General features: G+C 35.1%; 3 protein-coding genes across 3 annotated transcripts; 2 read left to right on the top strand and 1 right to left on the bottom strand.

Annotated features, from left to right (window-relative positions):
* Window positions 1-2,275: 2,275 nt before the first annotated feature.
* On the top strand, window positions 2,276-5,829 carry LOC149024695 (glycosyltransferase BC10-like). Its single transcript, XM_089143523.1, has 2 exons — window positions 2,276-2,809; window positions 5,185-5,829. The coding sequence occupies exons 1-2, from the start codon at window positions 2,276-2,278 to the stop codon at window positions 5,827-5,829; spliced, it is 1,179 nt and encodes a 392-aa protein (XP_088999649.1).
* An 8,945-nt stretch (window positions 5,830-14,774) lies between these two features.
* LOC149024694 (uncharacterized) lies at window positions 14,775-16,227 on the bottom strand. Its single transcript, XM_089143522.1, has 2 exons — window positions 15,880-16,227; window positions 14,775-15,521 (listed from the first exon to the last, which is right to left on the bottom strand). The coding sequence occupies exons 1-2, from the start codon at window positions 16,225-16,227 to the stop codon at window positions 14,775-14,777; spliced, it is 1,095 nt and encodes a 364-aa protein (XP_088999648.1).
* Window positions 16,228-18,358: 2,131 nt separating this feature from the next.
* LOC149024693 (glycosyltransferase BC10-like) lies at window positions 18,359-21,302 on the top strand. The gene is made up of 2 exons (XM_089142980.1): window positions 18,359-19,335; window positions 20,306-21,302. Exons 1-2 carry the CDS (start codon window positions 18,733-18,735, stop codon window positions 20,948-20,950), a joined length of 1,248 nt encoding a protein of 415 aa, XP_088999106.1. The 5' UTR covers window positions 18,359-18,732; the 3' UTR covers window positions 20,951-21,302.
* The last annotated feature ends 652 nt before the right edge of the window (window positions 21,303-21,954 follow it).

Genomic DNA, 21,954 nt, shown 5'->3' with positions numbered 1-21,954 from the left:
TGTGTACTGTTGTGCATAACAAATGATGTTTTTGAAACATGTATGCTTCCAAGGTCCACCCTGATGCAAGCTAATTAAAAGTTGTGAGGAAATTCTAAGTTCCTCCCCAGCCCCTCTTTCCCGACTCAAAGAAGATTAAAATGAATCTTTGGGATTTCCTTCCTTATGTGCATGATTGAAAACTTCCCTTTGTGGTCTATATTTGCTACCTGATTCTATGAAAACTTTCCTTTGTGGTCTGTATCTGCTACCTGATTCTAAGGCATTTTTGAAATGCCCGGAGAAAGACGAGGAGAAATTTAAGAGATTTTATCACATAGTTGATCATAAAATGAGACTTCCCTTACAAATGCAATGGAAGCGTTTAAAATTTAATCAAGAAGTTGTGCAGATAACAAGAAGTAGCACACTTAACACTTTCTTTCTTCTTCTTTTTTTCTTTTCTTTTATTATTATTATTATTATTATTATTATTATTATTATTATTATTATTATTATTATTATTATTATTATTATTATTATTTTATTTTTTTGGGGAAACCTAACGCGTTTTCGGGTATGTGTAAAGTGTAATGCATGTGTATACCTTTTTCCTTTTGGTAGAAGTGTATACCAAAAATAAATACCCAAAAAAAAAGTATACCAAAAATAAAGTAGAGTGTAATGTACGTTTCCTGCCCTGGAAGATATTTAAAAACAGAAGGTAACTGAAGCATTAATGTATGTATCAGTGTCATATAAATATATTAAGGACTAATTAAGACTCTCCACTATAACAACTAATCTTTCCTAAATTATGTTTGTTTCTGATTCTTTTAGGTTTGAAATTGAGGGTTTTTTTGGTATCAAATTTTATTCTTTATTTTGCCTATCTAAAAGAGAAGGAAATTCTCACATCACCCCTTGAGGTACCCACTCTAATATTAATCCCATCATCTGAGTTATTCAATTTATCAATCAAACACTGTTAATCTTAATTAGTTTTTATTTATATATTTTCAATGTTATCTTCACATTCTAAATGAAGAAGATGGCAAAGAAAAGAAAATAGAAAATTATTTGTGCAAGAATAAAAATCATGAAGAGGTAAGAGTAGAAAAAAGGAGTGGTTGAAGAAGCTAGAGGAAGAAGAAGACGAGTCGAGCGTAGGGTTTTTCATTCAATGATATTCTTGTTTTTTTTTTTAAATTTAACTTGTTCAAATCAGTACTTAATTTTGATTTTCTAACAACAGAGGTGTCATTGATTTATTTCTCTTCTATAAGGATTCAAATTTATACATTGGATAATTTAGGGGATTGTAAAGTACAAGTCTCAGAATTCAAATTCAAATTCAAATTCACCTAACTAGCTCTATCCTCGATTGATTTTACAATCAAATATTATATGAATTACAATTAAAATATTTGAGTTTGAACTACAACTTATTTACAATCAAACTCTACAACTTGTTGATACTTTAACTATAAGTCAAAACTCTTTTTGATCGGATGGAGATAAGATCAATCGAAGATAGAGCTAGTTACGGTAGATTTGAATTTGAATTCAAAGACTTATCCGTTACAGGGATAACATTAATATTAAAAGGTAACTTCCTTAAAAGAAACAAATATAAAGATCCATTTTTGGTACAAATGAAAAATGATTTGGTGGTTTTTGTTCAAAATAAATTATGGAATGAAAAATTAGTTTGGTATGTTGAAACAAAAAATAAAATAAAAATAAATATTTGAGAATAGATCATTAGGGTTTGAAAGTTAGAAAATGAAGAACAATAAGGTTTTCATAAAAAGAATGTATATAGTTTAGTATTATACCCTCAATTTACATTTGAATTTTAAGTGATTTGTACAAAAATGAATAGAATGAGTCTATTATGGATTTGGGGGTTTCCTTATTCTTTTAAACGAAAATAAGATTTAAAATAAATACAAATAAATAAATAAATAAAAATTCAAAAGATGAGAATTAAAATTGATTCCAACGATAGATTACATATGATAAAGAACCCATAGAAATTTAATTGATCATTTCACAATGATAGATTACATATGGATTTCATATTTAAAGAAAGAGCATAACCTCCGTGCGTGTCGCTGGCTGAAAGCTGGATAGCGATTTTCTCCTTCTCAAAGGGCGATCGAAGGCTTCATCATCTCCTACTTTCTCCTTTCAATATCAACACTCCTTCACCAGCCCACCCAACCTCCACTCCTCTCTTTCTCTCGACCTCTCTATTTGTGTGTATGTGAGTGATTTGTGATTGCTAATGACAATGAGAAATGAGAATCATGAACAGCTCTTCAACATTTCGAAACTCCCTAATACCCAACAGTTGAACCGAGTTTTCAATTGTCTTTTCTTTGTTATTGGTTTGTCTCTTGGAATCATAGCAGGTTTTTATCTTCAAAGCTTCTTATCCAGTCCTCTAGCCTTCCGAACTCTTGGTTTTACTTCGTCCAAGGCATCATCATCATCATCACCACCACCGGCAGCAATAACAGCAGCAACTCCAGCAACAACTGTAACAGCACCATCTCTGATGCACAACATGGATGACCAGGAGTTATTTGCCAAGGCATTATTGGGAAGGCAAATTGATAAAGATCATCTCCCACATGAGCAGAAGAAACCCAAGGTTGCTTTCATGTTCTTGACAAAAGGGCCAATCCCTCTTGCACCATTGTGGGAGAAATTCTTCAGAGGTCACGATGGTCTATACTCCATTTACGTCCATCCTAATCCCTCCTTCAAAGAATCTCTGGTGCCTGAAAATTCTGTTTTCTATGGGCGTAGAATCCCGAGTAAGGTCAGTTCCTTTGCCTCTTCACCTATTTGCATTTTTGGGATGAAAGTGTTTATAGCTTGGATCCTTTGCATGTGTCCGTGTTAGGATTAGAACGATCAATCACACACAATCGAATAGAAAACAACTCGATGTGAGGCTATGTCCAAAATTAGGTTTTTTACCGTATTCAATGTTCTTATAAGAGAATATATACATATAAGTGCTTAGAAACCCTAAGTCACAACTGTTCTTATAAGCCCAGACCATGTATAAAGAAACTAGAGTGCTTAGAAACCCTAAGGACCTCTACAGACTATGGGACACCCGAGCCCAAGAAGAGACCCATGTCTGTCAACAACACAACAAGAAGCATGAGCCCTACTCAACACTCCATTCAAACACGCTTACAGCTTAGATGATTAATTTGGCTTCCACGAATTCCCTCATATCCCTCTAAATTAATAATAAGGGGCTAATATGGCAATATCATCAAGGTGGATTCTACACATTGGATTCCACCTGAAAGATCTCCATTAATTGAGTCTTACCATACAAGAAAGAGAAAAGTTTTAAGGTTTTCAGACATGGTTTGATGCAAACAACCAGCATTTCCTCTGAAAATCTGTAAAGATGTAATGGAGCAGTGGCGTAGCCACATTGGGGCCGGGGCCATGGCCCTGATTTTTAAAAAATTTAGATTAGTCCTATATTTTTCTTTGTTTTTTCACTTTTTATGTGAAATACCACTAGTTGCCTCCCAAATTAAAAATAAAAATTAAAAAAAAATTGATGGATATAGATGTCATTCTTAATTAATTACCATTAAATCTCAGATTTAAAGAATAAAAAGTTAGATCCTTATTAAAAACTAACTCACCATTTATAAATTTCTCTCATATTTTGATTCCCATTTATTCTCTCCTAAAACTCTTCTTTTATTTCCTAATTTTTCATAGAGTAGTTAGGCACATTTTCCTAAATCTTCTCCACAATTATTAGGTATTTACTCTCTCTTTATCAAATTATTCCTCTCTTACATTCAGTATTTTTCTAGTATTATTTTCATAAATTATAATTGAAATCTTCTTTTATTTGGTTGTTCTTTCTTTTTCTTAAAATTTCGATTCTATCCATAGCAATTTATTTAAATCTCGTTAGAATTCAGCCATTGATCTTATTAGATCTAATCATAATCATTGATTTTTTTTAATCCCTAAATTTTCTCCTAATATTTTAATTCCTATTAATAAAAAATTAAATCTCATTTAAAATTTCAGCCATCAATTTTATTAGATCTAATCTTATCATTTAATTTTATTTTTGAATCCCTAAACTTTCGATTCCTACTAATAACAATTTAAATTTGAAGTTTTGTTCGTTGAATGTTTAGAATTCCAACCATTAATATTATTAGATCTAATCTTAATCATTAAATATTATTTTTTTAGGGCCTGTTTGGTTACATGAGTCTGGAGATTTCAAATATCTAGAGATTTCAAATCTAATGACTTCAAATCAATGGAGTTATAATTTACAAAATTAAGTGTTTGGTTGTGGAATGAAATCTTTGAATTCATCCTAAAAATTTATTTGATCGACATGATTTTTGTAAATGTACAATTTTATAGTTTTTTTGAAATCTCTAATTTCTTTTTACAATTTCTCCTAAGTCTACAAATTCACCTTTTTACACTAAACGTGAATCTTAGATTTCATGAATCTAGAGATTTTTACAACCAACGGGATAATTTCAGATTCTTGAATCCTTTATTTGAATATCTCTAGATTCATGTAACCAAACAGGCCCTTACTTAATTTATGAAAATTTATTGTTTTTCCATACTTAATTAATAGATTTCAAATCTATCTTTTTTTTTCTTACAATTTATCCTACAAGTTATTTCCCATATTTTTCTTTTACGATTATTTTTTAAAGTTTTTCTCCCACAATTTTAGTTCTTATGCTTTATTTCAATATATTGTGTTATTATATTTTAGTCCTCTTATAAATTTAGAGTAGAAATATAATAAAATATTAGAAATAAAACCTATGGTGGGTCCCGCATTAGCTCATATAATAAAATAATTCATAGGTGAAACACATGACCCCAATGTTCAATCTTTGGCTCTACCCTGTAATGGAGTGGAGTGAAACCCAACCAAGGTGTCTGGCTAATCACGAGCATTGGAACAAACACATTTGCGATTCCATTCGGGTCTCTGTTTCTCCCTCCTAGGCATTTCAGCAAACACTAAGCTGACCCTGCTTCTTCGGTGTCACCTCCTTCCTTAAACACAAACCCACCTTTCCTGCAACCTGAAGCTTTATATTTCTTACATTTCGTCTTTATGGGAGGTAGGTGGTAACTAACTTATCTTACTACATGTAAGTGCAGAGAGTCGGATGGGGACTTGTGACAATGATCGATGCAGAGAGGCGCCTTCTCGCCAATGCACTTGTCGACGACCCCTTGAATCAAAGATTTGTGCTTCTCTCAGAGTCATGCATTCCTTTGTTCAACTTCACAACCGTGTATAATTACCTCGTTGCCTCCAGATTGAGCTTCCTTGAATCATACGATAGCCCAAGTAGGGTAGCTCGTGGCCGCTACAACCGGAAAATGTCTCCGGTGATATCCATCTCCCAATGGCGTAAAGGGTCTCAGTGGTTTGAAGTCCATCGTGATATCGCCATTAAGATCATATCAGACCAGAAATACTACCCAGTTTTCAAGAAATACTGTAGACCTGATTGCTACAGTGATGAACACTACATCCCAACATTGATAAACATAATCTCACCACAACTGAACTCAAAGAGAAGCGTGACTTGGGTGGATTGGTCGAGGCCAGGTCCGCACCCAAGGAAGTTTGGATGGCGAGATATAAAGATTGAGTTTCTTGATCGCATACGCTTTAGAAGGAATTGCATGTATAATGGGAATACCACATCGATATGCTTCCTTTTTGCTAGAAAATTCGACCCAGATACATTGAAGCCTTTGTTGCAGATTGCTCCATTGCTTGGTTTTGGTTCTTGATTATTTGTGTTGGCTTCATTAGTTGAAAGGTTTTGATTGATTTTTTTTCTTCTTTCTTCTTTCTCTTTTCTGAATGAATCATTGGAGTTTCTTTTTTTGTTAATTATAATTAACTCGAATTTGAAAAACGATCACCATGGATGTTGTTAAAAGTTAGTATTAATTTCATACCTGAGAATTTACGGCCTTAAACTCATTTATGCCATATAAATAGAGTGCATGTTAGGCTGCAATAGGGCCGACTTTATCAATCCCAAGCCCGGCCCTATATGTTTTAATCTGAGCCCATTCTTGGTCAGATTATTGTCTCTGGCCATAAGCCCTACAAGGCCAAACCAAACCCATTTATTCTTAATTGACCATAATTGGGCCGGGTAGAAATGGGTTGGCCCTAATTGACCCTAATTAGTCCTGACCCTGATTGGCCCTGATTGACTCTATCCTTTGACATAAAATTTCAAATATAAATTCATAAAAAAAAAAAACATAAACGTATCACAAGTAACTAAAAATAAAATACATAGAAATATAAGATGATTCAAGTTCTTACAAAATGATAAAATAGTCAATAAGTTGTTTTAACCATAAATAAATCCACACTCCATAACTCTATATTGATCTCTAAAAGTCCCCAATTGCTTTGGTGATGAAAATTGAAAACCTCTTCCATTGATATCATTATTAAACAAAAAAAATCCATATTTAAAACCTTTTTAACAAGTAAATCAACGATAATTTAGTATTTGTATTTTTTCGTAGTTAAAGAAACTGATATTTTAGTTACAAACACAACTATCTGTCTTTAATAAGTTTTTTGAAAATATCACATTTTTACTTGTCAAATTTGTTGGATATTAATTCTCTATATATTAATTTTTATTATTTCTATTTATATAATCTTGCATTAGTCCCAAAAAAAAAAGTCAATGTTTTTTGGGAACTAAAAATGACTTCGTTCAAAAAATAAAAATTACCGTAAAAATAATATAAAAAGTGAATTCATAGTCTAATATGATCAAGATGACTGTAGGTCAAAATCGAGACTTTTAGTTATATCAATGTTAATATGAAGATTAACGTAAAAATCTAGTACATAATCAGGGGCAAATTAACATTAAGACTAGAACCAAAATTAAAGTCAAAATCAGGGCCAAAATCAGATGGATGCTTACGACATTGATAATAAGGATATAATTTATTTTTCTTAATTTTCTACAAAACATGATCATGTTTTTAAAATTTGACACGTGTCAAGTATTCACCCATGTGGATTAGAATTTCTAATTCCTCTCCATATGGGTGGAGGATCCAGACTCAAATCAGGTCAGGATCATGGCCAAAATCAGGGACGAGCTGGGACGTGCTGGGCGAGCCAAAGAGTAATCCTAGGTCCATCCTTGGCCCTAGTTCATGGCTAGAATATTTTAGCCCTAATCCGCCCTTCGGCCAAAATTAAGCCAAGTCCTATTCGGGCTCAGGGCGGGCTTAGGGTGGATCAGGGCCGCCAGGGCCAAACTTGCACCACTAGTGCATGTTGTAGAGATTACATTTTTCTTTTTTTGGGTAGAAAAGCTTTACAGTGAAAGAAAGAAGTCGTGAGTACTCATAGTAGAGTTGAGAGCAACTCTTGGAACCATGTAGGGGTGTCAATTTATAGCCGAACCATTAAAATTGAACCCCACCGGCCCGTTATAACCCAAACCGAACCTTAATGGGCTGTAATTGGACTGAGGGTTGTGAAGCCTGCACCAATCCGAAACCGAACCGCAACCTGTTATAACCCTTTTGTAATTTTATATTAAATAGTATTTGAATCATTATATTACCATTAGATAGTTGGTATAGACAATTAAAAAAATTAAGCATGAATTCAAAGATCAAATAGTCATTTTACTACTTAATATCTAGGCTCTTGATTTCTATAGAATGGGTGGCTTTTTTTTTAATGCAAATTGACCAATAGCAACTTTGCTTTCCATATAATTTTCGCTTTTGTTGTAGGATGCTCAATTGTTTATTCTTGTTTTTTTTTTCTTACACACCATAAACCATTAGTCAACCCGAATCTAAACCGTTAGCCTAAACCTTTAGTTAGCCCGAATCCAAACCGCACCAAACCGAAACCGGCCCGAAATTGTTATTTTGCTAATGGGCTGTGTTTGGGCTATGTGTTTTTCAGCCCCAAACCGCCCCGTTGACACCCCTAAAACCATGGATCTGAGATAGGCCAAATTGTCAAATAGGACATTGATAGGGTCTTCTTTACCAAGAGTCGGCAATGCCATTTTCCTCCTTTGGAATAAAATAAAAAATAAATAAATAAATAAAAAGAAGACAAACACATTGTGAATTGGTAATAATAAAACATCCTTTAAGGTTGGATGTTGTAAAATAAAAGTAACCGCAAGCGCACGGCGTATTGTAGCTAATGGGTCGATTTCAGGGAGATATACCACTTTAGAATTTAAGCTCTTAATGGTAATATGAGAATGTAATGATTCAAAATTCTTAATTAATTAATTAAACTAAATTAGCATATCTAAATAAGCAGCCCTAACACATACATCTAATGCGATCAAATTGAGACTAAATGTAAAACAGACATTACCTAACTATTTATCATCTAATAAATAAATAAATAAATATGCATAAATAACAAAAGGAATAAAATATGCGAACAAAAAATAAATAAACAAATAAAAAGAAAATGATCTGAGTTTCAACTCTGATCAAGGGAAGGGGAGTATAACTAGGATGACTTTGACTGCGGACCCTTTGCCGTAGCTTACAGTCTACTATTGGAGAACAAATATTAAAAAAGAAAAAGAAAAATGTAGAAAGTAAATAACACAACTAATAATAAACAATAAATGGAAGGGGAAAAAAAACCCTTAACCAAAGAGAGGCATGACTATAGACATCTTTTGATCAAGGACCCAGAGGGAAAGGAAAACAATAAATAAATATTGAAAAGTAAATCCTAAATCAGGAAATGGAAGGGTAGACAGGAGCAGGAATGGGGGGAGAAGATAAGATTATTGACGAAGGCTACTTACTTGCATCTTTGAATCTCGAAATGACAAAAAGAAAGCCTTGAAGATCGATTCGAATATCAACCAATTCTAACAACCAGATCTAGAATTATTCAAATCTGTAATTGCTAGACCTAGAGAAAAACAAATCCTCTTCAAAATTGAAAATTGAAACTTGAAACTTGAAGTTTGAAATCGAAATTGAAATTGAAATTGCATTGATCGAAAGAAATAAATTGCACTCGCTTATAAGAAACTAAATAACATGAATAATCATTGCATTACATATAAAAATTAAACCTAAACATTGAATCTAAAAACTAAACCTCACAAAGTAATCAAAGAACTAGAAAAAACCTAAACAAGCAACAGATTAAACAAGTGTGAAAGGCCTAAAAAAAACTACAGAGAAAAAAATGTAACCTAAATCTGAGAGGAGAAGGGTATTTATATGAGTTGATGAAGGATTTGCAAATAAAAAAAATAAAAAAACAACATAAATCAAAGGTAGCTCTACTCTAAGTGTGTAAAATGCATGCTTTATGCCCTAAGTTTTCACACATAAATGTGCTCATCATGGGACACGTTAATTACCAGTAGAATAAACCCTCCATGTTGCTCAAGAAATTTGACCACGAGCGACAATCAAAGTACACATGCACTTTAGAAACATCAGCTCAGATGCAATGTCGAAGGGTCTCTCAAACAACGTGCCAAAGGGTTCGCCCAAATAGAATGAGAAGGGGGGGACTTTCTTATCAGTCTTACTCCAACAACTTCTACTAAGAATGAAGTTGTCTTGATGCAAGGACTACAATTGTAATCCACCAACCATTGCACCAAGGCTCACTCCTATTTATTTAATGTTACTTAATTAAGTTTTTTACATGTAATTAAAAACAAGCTACACAGGGTGTGTGAAGTGAAGTGTAATGTAGAATTTGCATTTACCGTCTCAATAAGACTCAATTAACAAGATAACCACCCCATTAATGTTTATGCTAATTTTGTGTTTGTTTCAGTTTGCAGGGACTGAATCATTATTGATTATCTTGATTTAACTTAACTACACCTTAGAATTGACAATCGAAAATTATTATAGATGACTTCTAGCTACTTTGTTAGGCCTTTAATTAACTGATTGACCAAAATAATTAACTCTTTATTATTATGAGATCATGTGTTGCATGTTGAGTGTTGAAATCAACTAGTCTTCATCAACTTACCAATATAGTCAGTCCAACAGTACTACTGCTAGAAAAGACAATTATAAAGAGCAAAACTCCATCACCATGTACATCTGTTTACGTAAACCAGAAGTTTTTTTGGTAGAACGTAAACCAGAAGTTGAAGAGACTTGTTTGTGCCTACCGCCTACCTATCTTCAGAGCGAAAGCATCTCACATGCAATCACAAATCCTTATTTTTCTATGCAAGGTACAAGTCTTTCTCTTGATGGCACTGCCTTTTTTTTTTTTTTTTTGGGTGGGTTTTGGGTTAAACATTTTAAACACAATCCAAACCCTAAATGTTCCTAATCAAGGTTTAAAGTATTCCTCGATACTATACGATACTAGTCGATACGTATCCATATTAGACCCAACCGATATGATACATCTCTATACGTCTCTCCATTAAATTATACTAAAATACATTAATCAGAATTATACAATACTCGATATAGGACAATACGTCTCTTAAAATCACCTAATCGATACGATACTCGATACCGATACTTCAAACCTTGTTCCTAATTGAGCCTAATTTAATGCAAATCTTGACTCAACGTGGAAATTTTATCCTTAACCATATACCTTGATGGACCAACTTAATTGCACCCTAATTGTTTATGATTGGGCCAAGTTAAAACATGTTAGCCTTGACCTTGATTGGACTTTTCGTCGGTCCTAATTCTGTCCTTAATCTTGTTCTCTAATAAATTTGATAAAAAAAATTCTCAATTAAATTTAAAATAACATGCAATCGAACAAAGAAACTTTCAAACCCCAACCTGATTAAATTTGATATGAAAATCAAATTAAAAAAAAAAAAAACTTTGAAGCTATTAATATCGTCCATGTCTAATCGATATACTAAAATTTCAACTAAATGCACAGCGGAATAATAAAAATTCCATTATGTAACATATGTTAATTTTGAAAAATCTAATATAAAGTAAGATAATGAATAAAGAAATAATAAAACTTACCAATTACAATTACTATGTAGTTGTTAAATATGATATCAGTTACCATGCCAGCTTAGAAAACCTTTTTTTTGCTAGAAATTATTTTAATGAAGGTTTTATTCATATTAACACCATAAAATTTGTGAGACAGGTTGTTTACATGATTCACAGCAATTGAAAACTATAGAAAAATACCGAGATGGATAATAAATATATATTAATTTTCTAATAGGTGAATGATTCTGATGCTCACAAGGTAATTAAGAAAGGTTTTTGGATAGATAATGGGTCTTGCTTTGGTCTTGCGCATTAAATGCATAAGACCATCAAGTCACACATTCTGGACCGTCGGATCGAAATTTTGATATCGACCTTCGAAATTCAACGGTTGAGATTGAATCTCGATCGAAATTTCGGATTTAACGGCAGAAATCTTGCATTGATGGTCATGCGCATTTACCAAGCAATTTCCATAGATAATAGCTTGAATTGAATCATGGTCAAATTTGATTATCCTAATCAATAAAAGAGTTTCCATTGATAGTTTTGTTACTTAAGGGCGGCATGAAAGAGAATTATTAGACAATGACTGTTGATGTAGGTGTTATACTGGTTAACCTCCGGCATGACTCAATGATATTAAACGACACTAGACATATTTTTTTCACTTCAAAATATAAAGAGACAAAGAACAAAGAACAAATAACCATCAAGAATTTCCTGGTTGACCAAAAAATATTAAAAAAAAAAGTAATTCAAAAACTAGGTTCTATAATTTATTATTGTTATTTATCATATTAATCTTTTCACAAGAGGAATAATGGATTTTGTATGATTTGGAATATACGTATTTATTTTATAGTATTATATGATATGTAATTAAAACATTTGTTTTTTTTAGGTAAAACAATTAAAACATATTTCATGTCTAAATAAATTTGTACCATGGGCTTTTGGAGTATATTCTATTTATATATAATCAATGTATTTAATGAGAGCTATCTATTGTACATCATTGAGAAGTTGGATTCACATTATAATCTCTTGGCTGACTTAACACCTCATCCACTAAATATTTTCATCTTTTTTTTTTGAGGGTAGATGACTGTGCTCTTCTCATATTTATTCACCATATATTTAAGGGAGAGATTCATCTCTGGTGTCCGAACTTATATTCGTAGAATTTCGATGTCCGAAGTAAAAGAAACTTTAAGGAGGATGAAACTCGGCAAGACACAAGGTCCTGATGAAATCCCAATTGAAGTATGGAAGAGCTTAGGAACCCATGGACTAGTTTGGTTGACTAAGTTGTTTAATAAGATTATGAGCACAGGGAAAATGCCGGATGATTGGAGGAGAGTGTTGTGGTTCCAATTTACAAAAATAAAGGAGATATTCAAAGTTGTAATAACTATAGAGGCATTAAATTGATGAGCCATCGTGAATTATGGGAGAGTAATTGAAACCCGGTTGAGACACTTAACTATAGTTCGGAGAACCAATTTGGGTTTATGCCGGGAAGATCTACAACGGAGGCTATTTACTTAATTAGGAGACTTATGGAAGGTATAGAGAATGTAGGAAGCCTTCATATGGTATTTATTGACCTAGAAAAAGCTTATGATAGAGTCTCTAGAGCGTTAATTTGGCAAGTACTAGAGAAAGAAGTGTTGCAAGTAAATATGTAGATATAGTTAAGGATATGTATGATGGTTCGGTGACTAGTGTTAGACGTGGGGGACAAAGTAATGAATTCCCGATAACGGTTGGGCTACATCAGGGTCAACTTTAAGCCCATATCTATTTGCACGGTAATGGATGAATTAACCAAAGACATTCAAGATGAGGCCCCCGGTGTATGCTTTTGCGGATGATATTGTGTTGATTGATGAGACCCAAGTGGGGATTAATACCAAATTAGAATCATGGAGAGTAGCTTTGGAATCAAAAGGCTTTAAACTTAGTAGATCGAAGACGAATATCTAGTTTGTAACTTTAGTCATGATCGGCAGATGATGAGTGGTGATACTTGACGATAAAGAGATTCCTCGAGTGATTGTTTTAGGTACCTAGGTTCAATCATAAGTAAAAGAGGTGATTTAGAAGATGAGGTTTCCCAAAGAATTAAAATAGGGTGGATGAAGTGGAGAGGTGCATCTGGGGTCTTATGTGATCGGCGTATTCCATTAAAGCTTAAAGGAAAATTTTATGGGACTGGTTGTCCGACCAGCTATGATGTGCGGTGCGAGTGTTGGGCTGTTAAGAAGAATCATATAGATAAACTCGGAGCAGAAATGAGGATGCTAAGATGGATGAGTGGCAAAACTAGGATGGATAAGATAAGACGATCATATTAGAGTTGGTCCGGGAGTTGCTCCTATAAGTGATAAGCTTAGAGAAAGTCGTTTGAGGTGGCACGGCCACGTTCAACGGAGACCTATAAATGCTCCTGTTCGGAGAAGTGATATAATCCATATTGAAGGAACTAGAAGAGCTAGGGGTAGACCTAAGATAACCTTAGGAGAAGTGGTGAGAAAGGATATGTATAGCTTAGGCCTTGTATCTAGCATGGCCTTGAACAGAACCGATTGGAGGGCAAGAATCCATGTAGCCGACCCCATTTAGTTGGGAAAAGGCTTATTGTTGTTGTTGTTGTTGTATTCATCTCTGATTCAACTTATCACTGTGGACCTTTTTCTTAAATGTATGATGGAATGATGTGAGTGGAACACAGTACTCCTGTACCCTCGTGACTAGTAGATTCCGACTCAAGTTGGGTGGGACCGGAGTGGACAAACAGCTTAATTCTAGCAAAAAAAAAAAAAAAAAAAAAAAAAAAAAAAGAATAGAAAAGAAAAGAAAAACCAAATGTATGGAAAGTTGAAAACATCAAAGGTTGTGAGTCAAGAATTAGTTGTTGCCTAGTTACTTCCATAACTTGCACTTGCTGTAGCTTGAAATCGAATTAAAAACAAAAAGGTTGTGAGCCAAGATTAGTCATCTTTATGAATAGAGATATATCTGAGCTGGTTTTTCATTCTTCAAGGTTAAGGATGTTCTTGCATGGCTATGCATAGGAATCTAAACCTCAAAAATTATTCTCAAATTCGTGTTTAAGTCATCATATGGACACGTTTGGGCTCTAACCAGAAAGAAAGCCAAGCTGTATGGATGATTCAAGGCATGAAAATGCTCAAATCTAAACAGAATCACACAAAGAATATTAAAAACAGCATGATTCATTCTGCTTCACTGTTCTAGCCACCCACGTCGGAATAAATCTTAATTTCCTTCTCCCCACCAGTTAGAGCGGAATTGGGGGTTCTTGCCCCCACAAAAAGAATAATTTATAGTGAGAAAATTGGAGTTCACAATCCAAACCAGATAAACCGGTTCATTAGGTTCAAGCCATAGGTTTTAAATCAGACATGTTCGGCCAAAATTGATTCTTAAAAACATTTTTAGTTGGAAGTTGGAACACCTATAAATTTCTCTCCTTGAAAAAGGAGTCTTTTGGGTCGACCGGAAGGGTTCAACCGTGTGTCAATTGGGCCTTTAAATCACTTCATTCAAAGCTGGTAATTAATTGTCATGGGTTTATTTTTTTTTTTTTTTTTATTTTTATTTAAAAAATTATATTTTTTTTTTTATTTTTTTTTTTTTTTTTTGGTGAAGAGCTTTATTCATTTAAAAGAGAAGCCCCGGGATACAAAGTACCAATTACATCAAAGTGCAAAAGCCAAAGACGAAGGGGGGAGAGCGAAAAATAAGATGCCGAGGCGCGCATAAGAAGCTAATCTATCAGCTCCAGAGTTGCCTTCTCTATGAGTATGATTTACAATTAAAACATCAAACAGAGAGGAAAGGCTGAAGATATCATGTATATAATGACTGATCTTCCAAGGTGGAGTCTCCGACTTCTTGTTAATCAGATTAACAACAGCTTCATTGTCACTTTCAATAATTACTTGCTTTAGATTGAGAGAGATAGCCAGCTTTAGACCTTCTCGAATTGCAGCAGCTTCCATTTGAATGGCTTGTGAGTTTCCTCCTTCGAAGAAGGTGAAGAGAGTGTGACCCAAGTGATCACGAGCAATACCACCAAATCCCGACCGGAAGCCGTTGGAACCCTTGCTGATTGCAGATCCATCAACATTGATTTTGATGTAATGCAAAGGAGGTGCACTCCATTTAATGCTTTTGAACTCTTTTCTTGATTTGCTATCTCGATGAAGGGCTAGATGCTCTGCAGCTGTTGATCGAGCAGATCTCCATATATGATATGGATTACTCAACGGTCTAGAGTAAACAGCATTATTGAAAGCCATCCAAATGTGCCACAGCATGAGTAAGTGTTGTATGAGTTCCTCCAATGCTGAATTGTTTCTTCTTGCTAAAGTTAACCACTGAGAAATCTGATCTATAAGATTTGTGGATTGATTCCACCAACAAATTCTGAGCTTTGACCATACCTGTTTGGCAAAGTGACAATGAAGAAAGATATGATTAGTAGTGGCCCTTTCTTGTGAACGAGTGAGCAAATATCATTGATTCTACACCCTCTTTCGGATAAAAGAGCGGGTGTGGGGAGCTTTCCATGTAGCGGTTTCCAAACAAAATGAATTACTTTGGGAGGCGTGGGAGGTGCCATAAGGCGAGCCATGGTATTGAAGGACTTTGATTATGATTTTCCAAAAAATCTATAAGTCAAGCAACTGTAAAAATGCCAGTTGATGTTTTCTCCCACATAATTTTGTCTTGACAACTCAATAATGATAATGGAATGCTAAGAATTTTTTCTGCCAAATCATTCGGCCACCAATCTCTGACCTTGTCCTCATTCCATTTAGTTGTTTCAGTATCTATAAAGGAAGATACTAGGTTAGGGGACTCACCTGGAAGTGGCAATGGAGCTTGAAGAGCTGGAGTATCTGGGATCCATCTATCCATCCATGGATTGATGTTATTGCCATTGCCAACCATATGCATAATGCCAGGTAGCATCAAGTCTTTTACTTTGATAATGGATCTCCATCCCCATGATGCATTAATGGGAGATGTGGCTTGCAGAAAGTTACAATTTCTGAAGTATTTTTCCTTCATTAATTTGTACCAAAGTGATTGCTTACCAATTATAAGTTCCCAAGCTCTTTTAGCAATAAGAGCAAGATTCCACATTTCCATATTTTTGATGTTAAGACCTCCCAATCTCTTAGGTTTACAAATTGTGTTCCAGTTGATGGAGTGAAAGTGAGATTTTTCTCCATTTGACCAAAAGAAATTTCTATTGGAAGAGTCCAACTCATTGAGGATTTTCTTTGGTAAGATGAAACATGACATGTAGTGAGAGGGTAGAGCTTGTGTGACTGATTGAATAAGAACTGTTTTGCCAGCTGAGCTTAAGAGTTTTGCTTTCCATCCCTGAAGTCTAAGATTCACTCTTTGAATAAGATTTTGACAATGATGTTGCTTGATCTTTCCACTAAACAATGGGATGCCGAGATAGATGTCAAGATCGAAGTAGGAATGATATTGAACTTTTCAGCAAGAAGATTTCTAGTTTGGTTTGGAGTGCTCTTGCTGTAATGAGCTCTACTTTTCTGTCTATTTAGTTGTTGACCAGAAGCTAGACAATATTTATTTATGACCTTCAGAAATTGGTTAGCTTCAGAGATAGTTGCTTGACCAAATAGAATGAGGTCATCAGCAAAAGCTAAGTGTGAAATGCTTTCTCCTCCCTTGCGAGTTTAATACCTCTAATCTTCTTGCTTAATCGGCTTTTTCTAAGTGACTTGAGAGAAGTTCCGCACATAGAACAAAAAGATAAGAAGATAGAGGGTCTCCTTGTCTTAGACCTCTAAAGGGGTGAAAGAATCTAGAGGGTTTACCATTGATAAGGATGGAGAATTGAGGAGTGGTTATGCAGAACATGATCCACTTAATCCAATTTAAAGGAAATCCATAAGCTTTAAGAACTCTCTCCACAAATGACCATTCCATTCGTCAAAAGCTTTACTCATATCAGCTTGATAGCCATTATGCCTTTCTTCCCTTTTTTCCTTTGATTTATCTTGTGCATGATTTCATGGCCAATCAAAATGTTGTCTTGAATATGTCGGCCTTTTATGAAACCATTTTGATTGAAAGAAATGAGATGGGGCAAGATCAATTTGATTCGCTCACCATTAGCTTAGAAATGATTTTGTATGTAACATTACATAGCTAATGGGCCTGAATTCATTGTGGTTGGAACATCAACTTTGGGGATAAGAGAAATGAATGTTTGATTGATTTGTCTGGGAAGGAAGCAGTGTCAAAGAAATGTTTTACATGCTCAATTAGATCGATTTGCACAAGCTCCAACTGGATTGAAAGAAGCCACTGGAGAAGCCATCAGGGCCGGTGATTTCGGACTAGAGATCTTTGAGTGCTTCAAATATTTCACTTTCAGTGAAAGGTTTGGACAAGAGCTGAATATGATCGAGTTGATTCGTTTTGGATGGGCTCAAAGTAGGAGTCTTCAAAGCGATTGGATGATGGTAGACTGCTTTGAAATGATTTATGAAGGCTTCTTCAATTTCACTCTGATCATGAAGGGAGCTTCCTTGAAAATTAAGACATTTGATTCTGTTTCGAGCTCTTCTTTTCATAGTTGTGAGATGAAAGAAATGAGTATTTCTATCACCATATAGGTTCCATTGAATTCTTGATTTTTGTTGCCATTTAGTGCTGATTTGATTTAGAGTTAATCGAAGAGCAGCCAAAAGGTGATTTAGAGTTAATCGAAGAGCAGCCAAAAGATGTGAAATCCATCAATGCGATTTTAAATGGTTTTGTTGTGAAAAGAAATCAATAGGCGGCAATCAACGTTCAACAGTAGAAGATTAGCTAGGGGTTGCTTGTCTGCAACGCCGGCCCAGAAGTTGCATCAGTCATGAATGGTGACTGGTGAGGTGCTAGAGGTTCGATTCACACCCACCACAGCCCACAATGAAACACGTTACCCAACCAAACCAGCTACCTTCCTGGATCTCAACTCAACTTTTCTCCTCGGTTGGTAATACTAATATAGGTCGTTAAATGATTGAACAAGACTTTTCATTAACTCGAGCAAATTTTTTAAATTTCAAAAAGCCTCCATTTCTGAGCTTCCATATCTATGGCGTTGAACGACCTGTAAAAGACCAGACACCACACGATGCCCTACATGGAGAGACTTTTATCATTTCTTTGACCTTTGAGGTACCCAACTACCGGAACTGTTCTGGGCATATCAGATTTCCATTAAAAAAACCCGGTTCCTGTTCGTCTCTGTAAGAGATATTACACGGCAAGTAAGACTCTTGCATCTACATGTGTTTGGACTTTGGGCGACTGAGTAATTAATTTAATAATGGAAGATTCCAGGAATAGGGTTAATTTCTATACTTCTTCTTCTAGATTAGGACCCTTTCAATTGTCAACTCAACTCCCTGACGATTTAGCTTCCTTTCATGACGGATGCACAGAAAGTTAAAGAGGAGGAGGTGAAAGCCTCAATCAAATCCTGAACTCATTCCTCCCTCTTTACGCCCCCCTTGTTTCTTAAATCGCTTCATTCAAAAATCAACCCATCAAGCCTCTCTAGAACCTTTAGAATTTTATTTCTCAGAAAACCCACTTCTTCTCTTTCTCTCAAGAACGATGAAGCTACTAGAACAGAGACCATCTTCTTGTACAGCGAAGCTCTACAAAGACCAATTACGCATGGGCGGTGTTCTTTCTAATCTTCTCTTTGTTGGGTTCGGTATCGCACTCGGAATCATCATGAGTTCCTTTCTCATGAATGGTATGGCAATCGATTCCGGGGCGACCCAGTTGTCTGGTTCTTCTTTATCTACACGGAATGCGCTCATCGTCAATGTTACTGCTGCTTCATTAACCCCTCCGGCGCCGGAATCGGAACTGGCACCGTCGCCAATGCCATTAATTGAAGAAAATAGAACCAGAGAGCATATTGGATTGAAGGAGTTCTTGAAGATTCCTGATCCTATGCACGACATGAACGAAGATGAGTTGCTGTGGAGAGCATCGGTGGTTCCTCAGATTGAGGAGTTCCCTTTCACTTTCAACCCCAAGGTTGCTTTCTTGTTCTTGACAAGAGGACCTTTGCCATTTGCTCCTCTTTGGGAAAAATTCTTTGAAGGATATGAAGGGCTTTACTCCATTTACGTTCATTCTGATCCATCTTTCAATGAAACAGACCCTGAAGATTCAGTGTTCTATGGAAGAAGGATTCCCAGTAAGGTCAGTAATTTTTCGCCCATATTTTCAGTTCCTTTGTTTGGATCCGACCATCTGATTTTCCAAATGACAAATATTTTGACCAACTTACTTACCAATGCGAATTGTTGTAGAAAAATTTAATTACCCTTTATTTGATTTTGGAAGAAGTCTCTAATCAGGAATTCAGATCGTTTCCATTCCACATTGCTCTCGTCTTGTTCATCAGCCATCAAATGGACAACCCCTAAACTAGTTTAGAATTATAACCTCAGATGGAGAGGTAACACACTTTGAGAAAACAGAGTGATTTTGATTCCTATATTTCTGAATGGACTTATTCCATTCTCATCTATGATTCCAAGTAAAGCAGTTCACATGTTGTCCATCTAACAATCGAACGCCTAGAACAAAAAAAAATTCAAATGCCTAATTAACCATCTGTTTGTACCCTTAAACGGTTAGTCTATCGATTCTTTTGATAGAAGAGAAAAAATATCATTAGTTTTGCCAACCTGAACTGTTTAATCAAGAAGGGACCTGATGATGGGTGGTTGAGGGGGAAAATCCATAAGCTAAGTGATTGACAAGTACTTTCTACCGGTTGTTCAAGAGAGACAATGACAACTCCCCCTACTTAGACAACCCCCAACATGAAAAAATAAGAAAAATTTTTAAGGAAGCCCTAATTTTGTTTTCTTGTTCTAGACTCTTCAAATATATCTACTTTTGTCCAGGAACTGTCTCAGGTTTTACTAGGCAAATTTTGCTTCAGCTTCTCTATCCTATGATCTTTTTAAGAGGAAAAGGAGAAGGAAAAGGACAAGACATGAACTTTCAAAACGTATGGATTTTTAAGAGTTAATATAAATTTGATATAAGAAGGTTTCCCAGTCAACTAAGGCAACTTAGCGTGACAAATGCTTCATGATGATCTGTTAACTACTTATGATTTTCAACTCTCCCAAATCTAAATAGTCTTCTTCTGGTGCAGGAAGTACAATGGGGAGAGTTCACCTTGATTGAAGGAGAACGAAGGCTGCTAGCAAATGCTCTATTAGACTTTTCTAACCAACGATTCATTTTATTATCAGAATCATGTATTCCCCTCTACAACTTCACCACCGTCTACAATTACCTCATTAACTCTACAGAAACTTTTGTAGAAGTATATGATGATCCAAGCCCTGTAGGGCGTGGACGTTACAACCCGCTAATGAGCCCGGTTGTCGAGCTCGAACAATGGCGAAAAGGGTCTCAATGGTTCGAGATGGATCGAAAACTTGCAGTCGAAATAGTCTCTGATCGTATCTATTATCCAGTTTATGAAAAATTCTGCAGTGGCGCTTGTTATGCAGATGAGCATTACATACCTACTGTTGTGAATCTCTGGCTTCCAAGTAAGAATTCAAACAGGACATTGACATGGGTTGATTGGTCCAAAGGAGGACCACACCCTTATATGTTTCTCAGAGCAGAGGTCACACTAGAATTTTTGGAGAACCTGAGAAATGGAACCAGCTGCTTATACAATGGCTACACCACCAACACTTGCCATTTGTTTGCAAGAAAATTCCATCCCAGCACATTGGATCGGTTGTTAAAGTTTTCTTCCGAGCTCTTTGGTTTCAATAGATAAATAGGAAAGTTGTACATAATTCTTTTTATTTTTTTTTCAATCATTTATTTATTTTTACTCTCTGTAATGCATTAATCCAGTTACAGGCTTTTATCCATTTTCGATAAAGAGTTACAGGCTTCATCTGGTTGTAAGGAAATAAAAGGATTAGGAAAATGATATCAACTCTAGATCGAATACTTTTTTTATATTCTTTTCATAATGGAGAATTGGAGATTTCATTAACTAAATCAGAGATAAATCTCCAATTGGGACCAGAATTTGTATAATAGAAATCTCACTATGATTTAGACATCCTGAAACTCAAAGTTTCCTGTGTGGTTAAGGCCTTGGGTATGGTTCTAGTTTCAGCTTCCCAATCAATAATGGTGGTTTTGGTTTGGGACACCATGTTGATGTTATTATTGCTGTCTATTATGAGTTCGATTGATGATTCCGAAGTCATCAAGACACTATTAATTGGGATTCTCTATCGTTACAATGATACCTTTTTCATTATATATTTAGAAGAAAAACCCATCTATCCATCTCGATCAAACTGGAATTCGAATCTTTTACTTTAATGGGTAGAGGTCTGTATTTTTATCACATTTTTCGATTATGTATTAGAATGGAGGTCCACCTCTGATTTTTTTTTATCAAATTGAGCTGTGAATCTTGTGATTAGTGTTTACATAAATAGACTAATAATCAATAATGCTGACAAATTAGCATCAGACGCGGATCTAGATGCACCACTCTTCTTCACGAAGTTCTCTGGATTGATGTGGACCAGAGGCTACACAGAGCATCCCATTTGAATATTATCCGCTTTAAATGATTTCTGCTCAAAATGGTCCCTGAAACTGAAGAGATATATGGGCTGGTGACGCTTCTCTTGTCACAAATAATGTCAACTTGGATCAAACTGAACTATTCCTTGTCAGATTTGGTGTGGTTTTGGGTTGGGATATAACAAACTAGGTTAATTAACTCAAAGTCTGACATAGCACAAACGGAACTAC

This window comes from Hakea prostrata, chromosome 2, assembly GCF_041222555.1.
Source record: "Hakea prostrata isolate BN-2017 chromosome 2, UWA_Hpros_2, whole genome shotgun sequence".
NCBI classification, from domain to species: Eukaryota; Viridiplantae; Streptophyta; class Magnoliopsida; order Proteales; family Proteaceae; genus Hakea; species Hakea prostrata.
The sequence above is the reverse complement of the archived record's forward strand: the minus strand, read 5'-3'. Positions and strand labels throughout refer to the sequence as shown.

Coding starts and splice junctions, on each gene's coding strand:
- LOC149024694 (XM_089143522.1), bottom strand. CDS start 16,227: ATGTGGAATCTTGCTCTTATTGCTAAAAGAGCTTGGGAACTTATAATT. Junction 15,522..15,879: donor CTAAATGGAATGAGGACAAG/GTCAGAGATTGG, acceptor TTTGCCAAACAG/GTATGGTCAAAGCTCAGAAT.
- LOC149024695 (XM_089143523.1), top strand. CDS start 2,276: ATGAGAAATGAGAATCATGAACAGCTCTTCAACATTTCGAAACTCCCT. Junction 2,810..5,184: donor GGCGTAGAATCCCGAGTAAG/GTCAGTTCCTTT, acceptor ATGTAAGTGCAG/AGAGTCGGATGGGGACTTGT.
- LOC149024693 (XM_089142980.1), top strand. CDS start 18,733: ATGAAGCTACTAGAACAGAGACCATCTTCTTGTACAGCGAAGCTCTAC. Junction 19,336..20,305: donor GAAGAAGGATTCCCAGTAAG/GTCAGTAATTTT, acceptor CTTCTGGTGCAG/GAAGTACAATGGGGAGAGTT.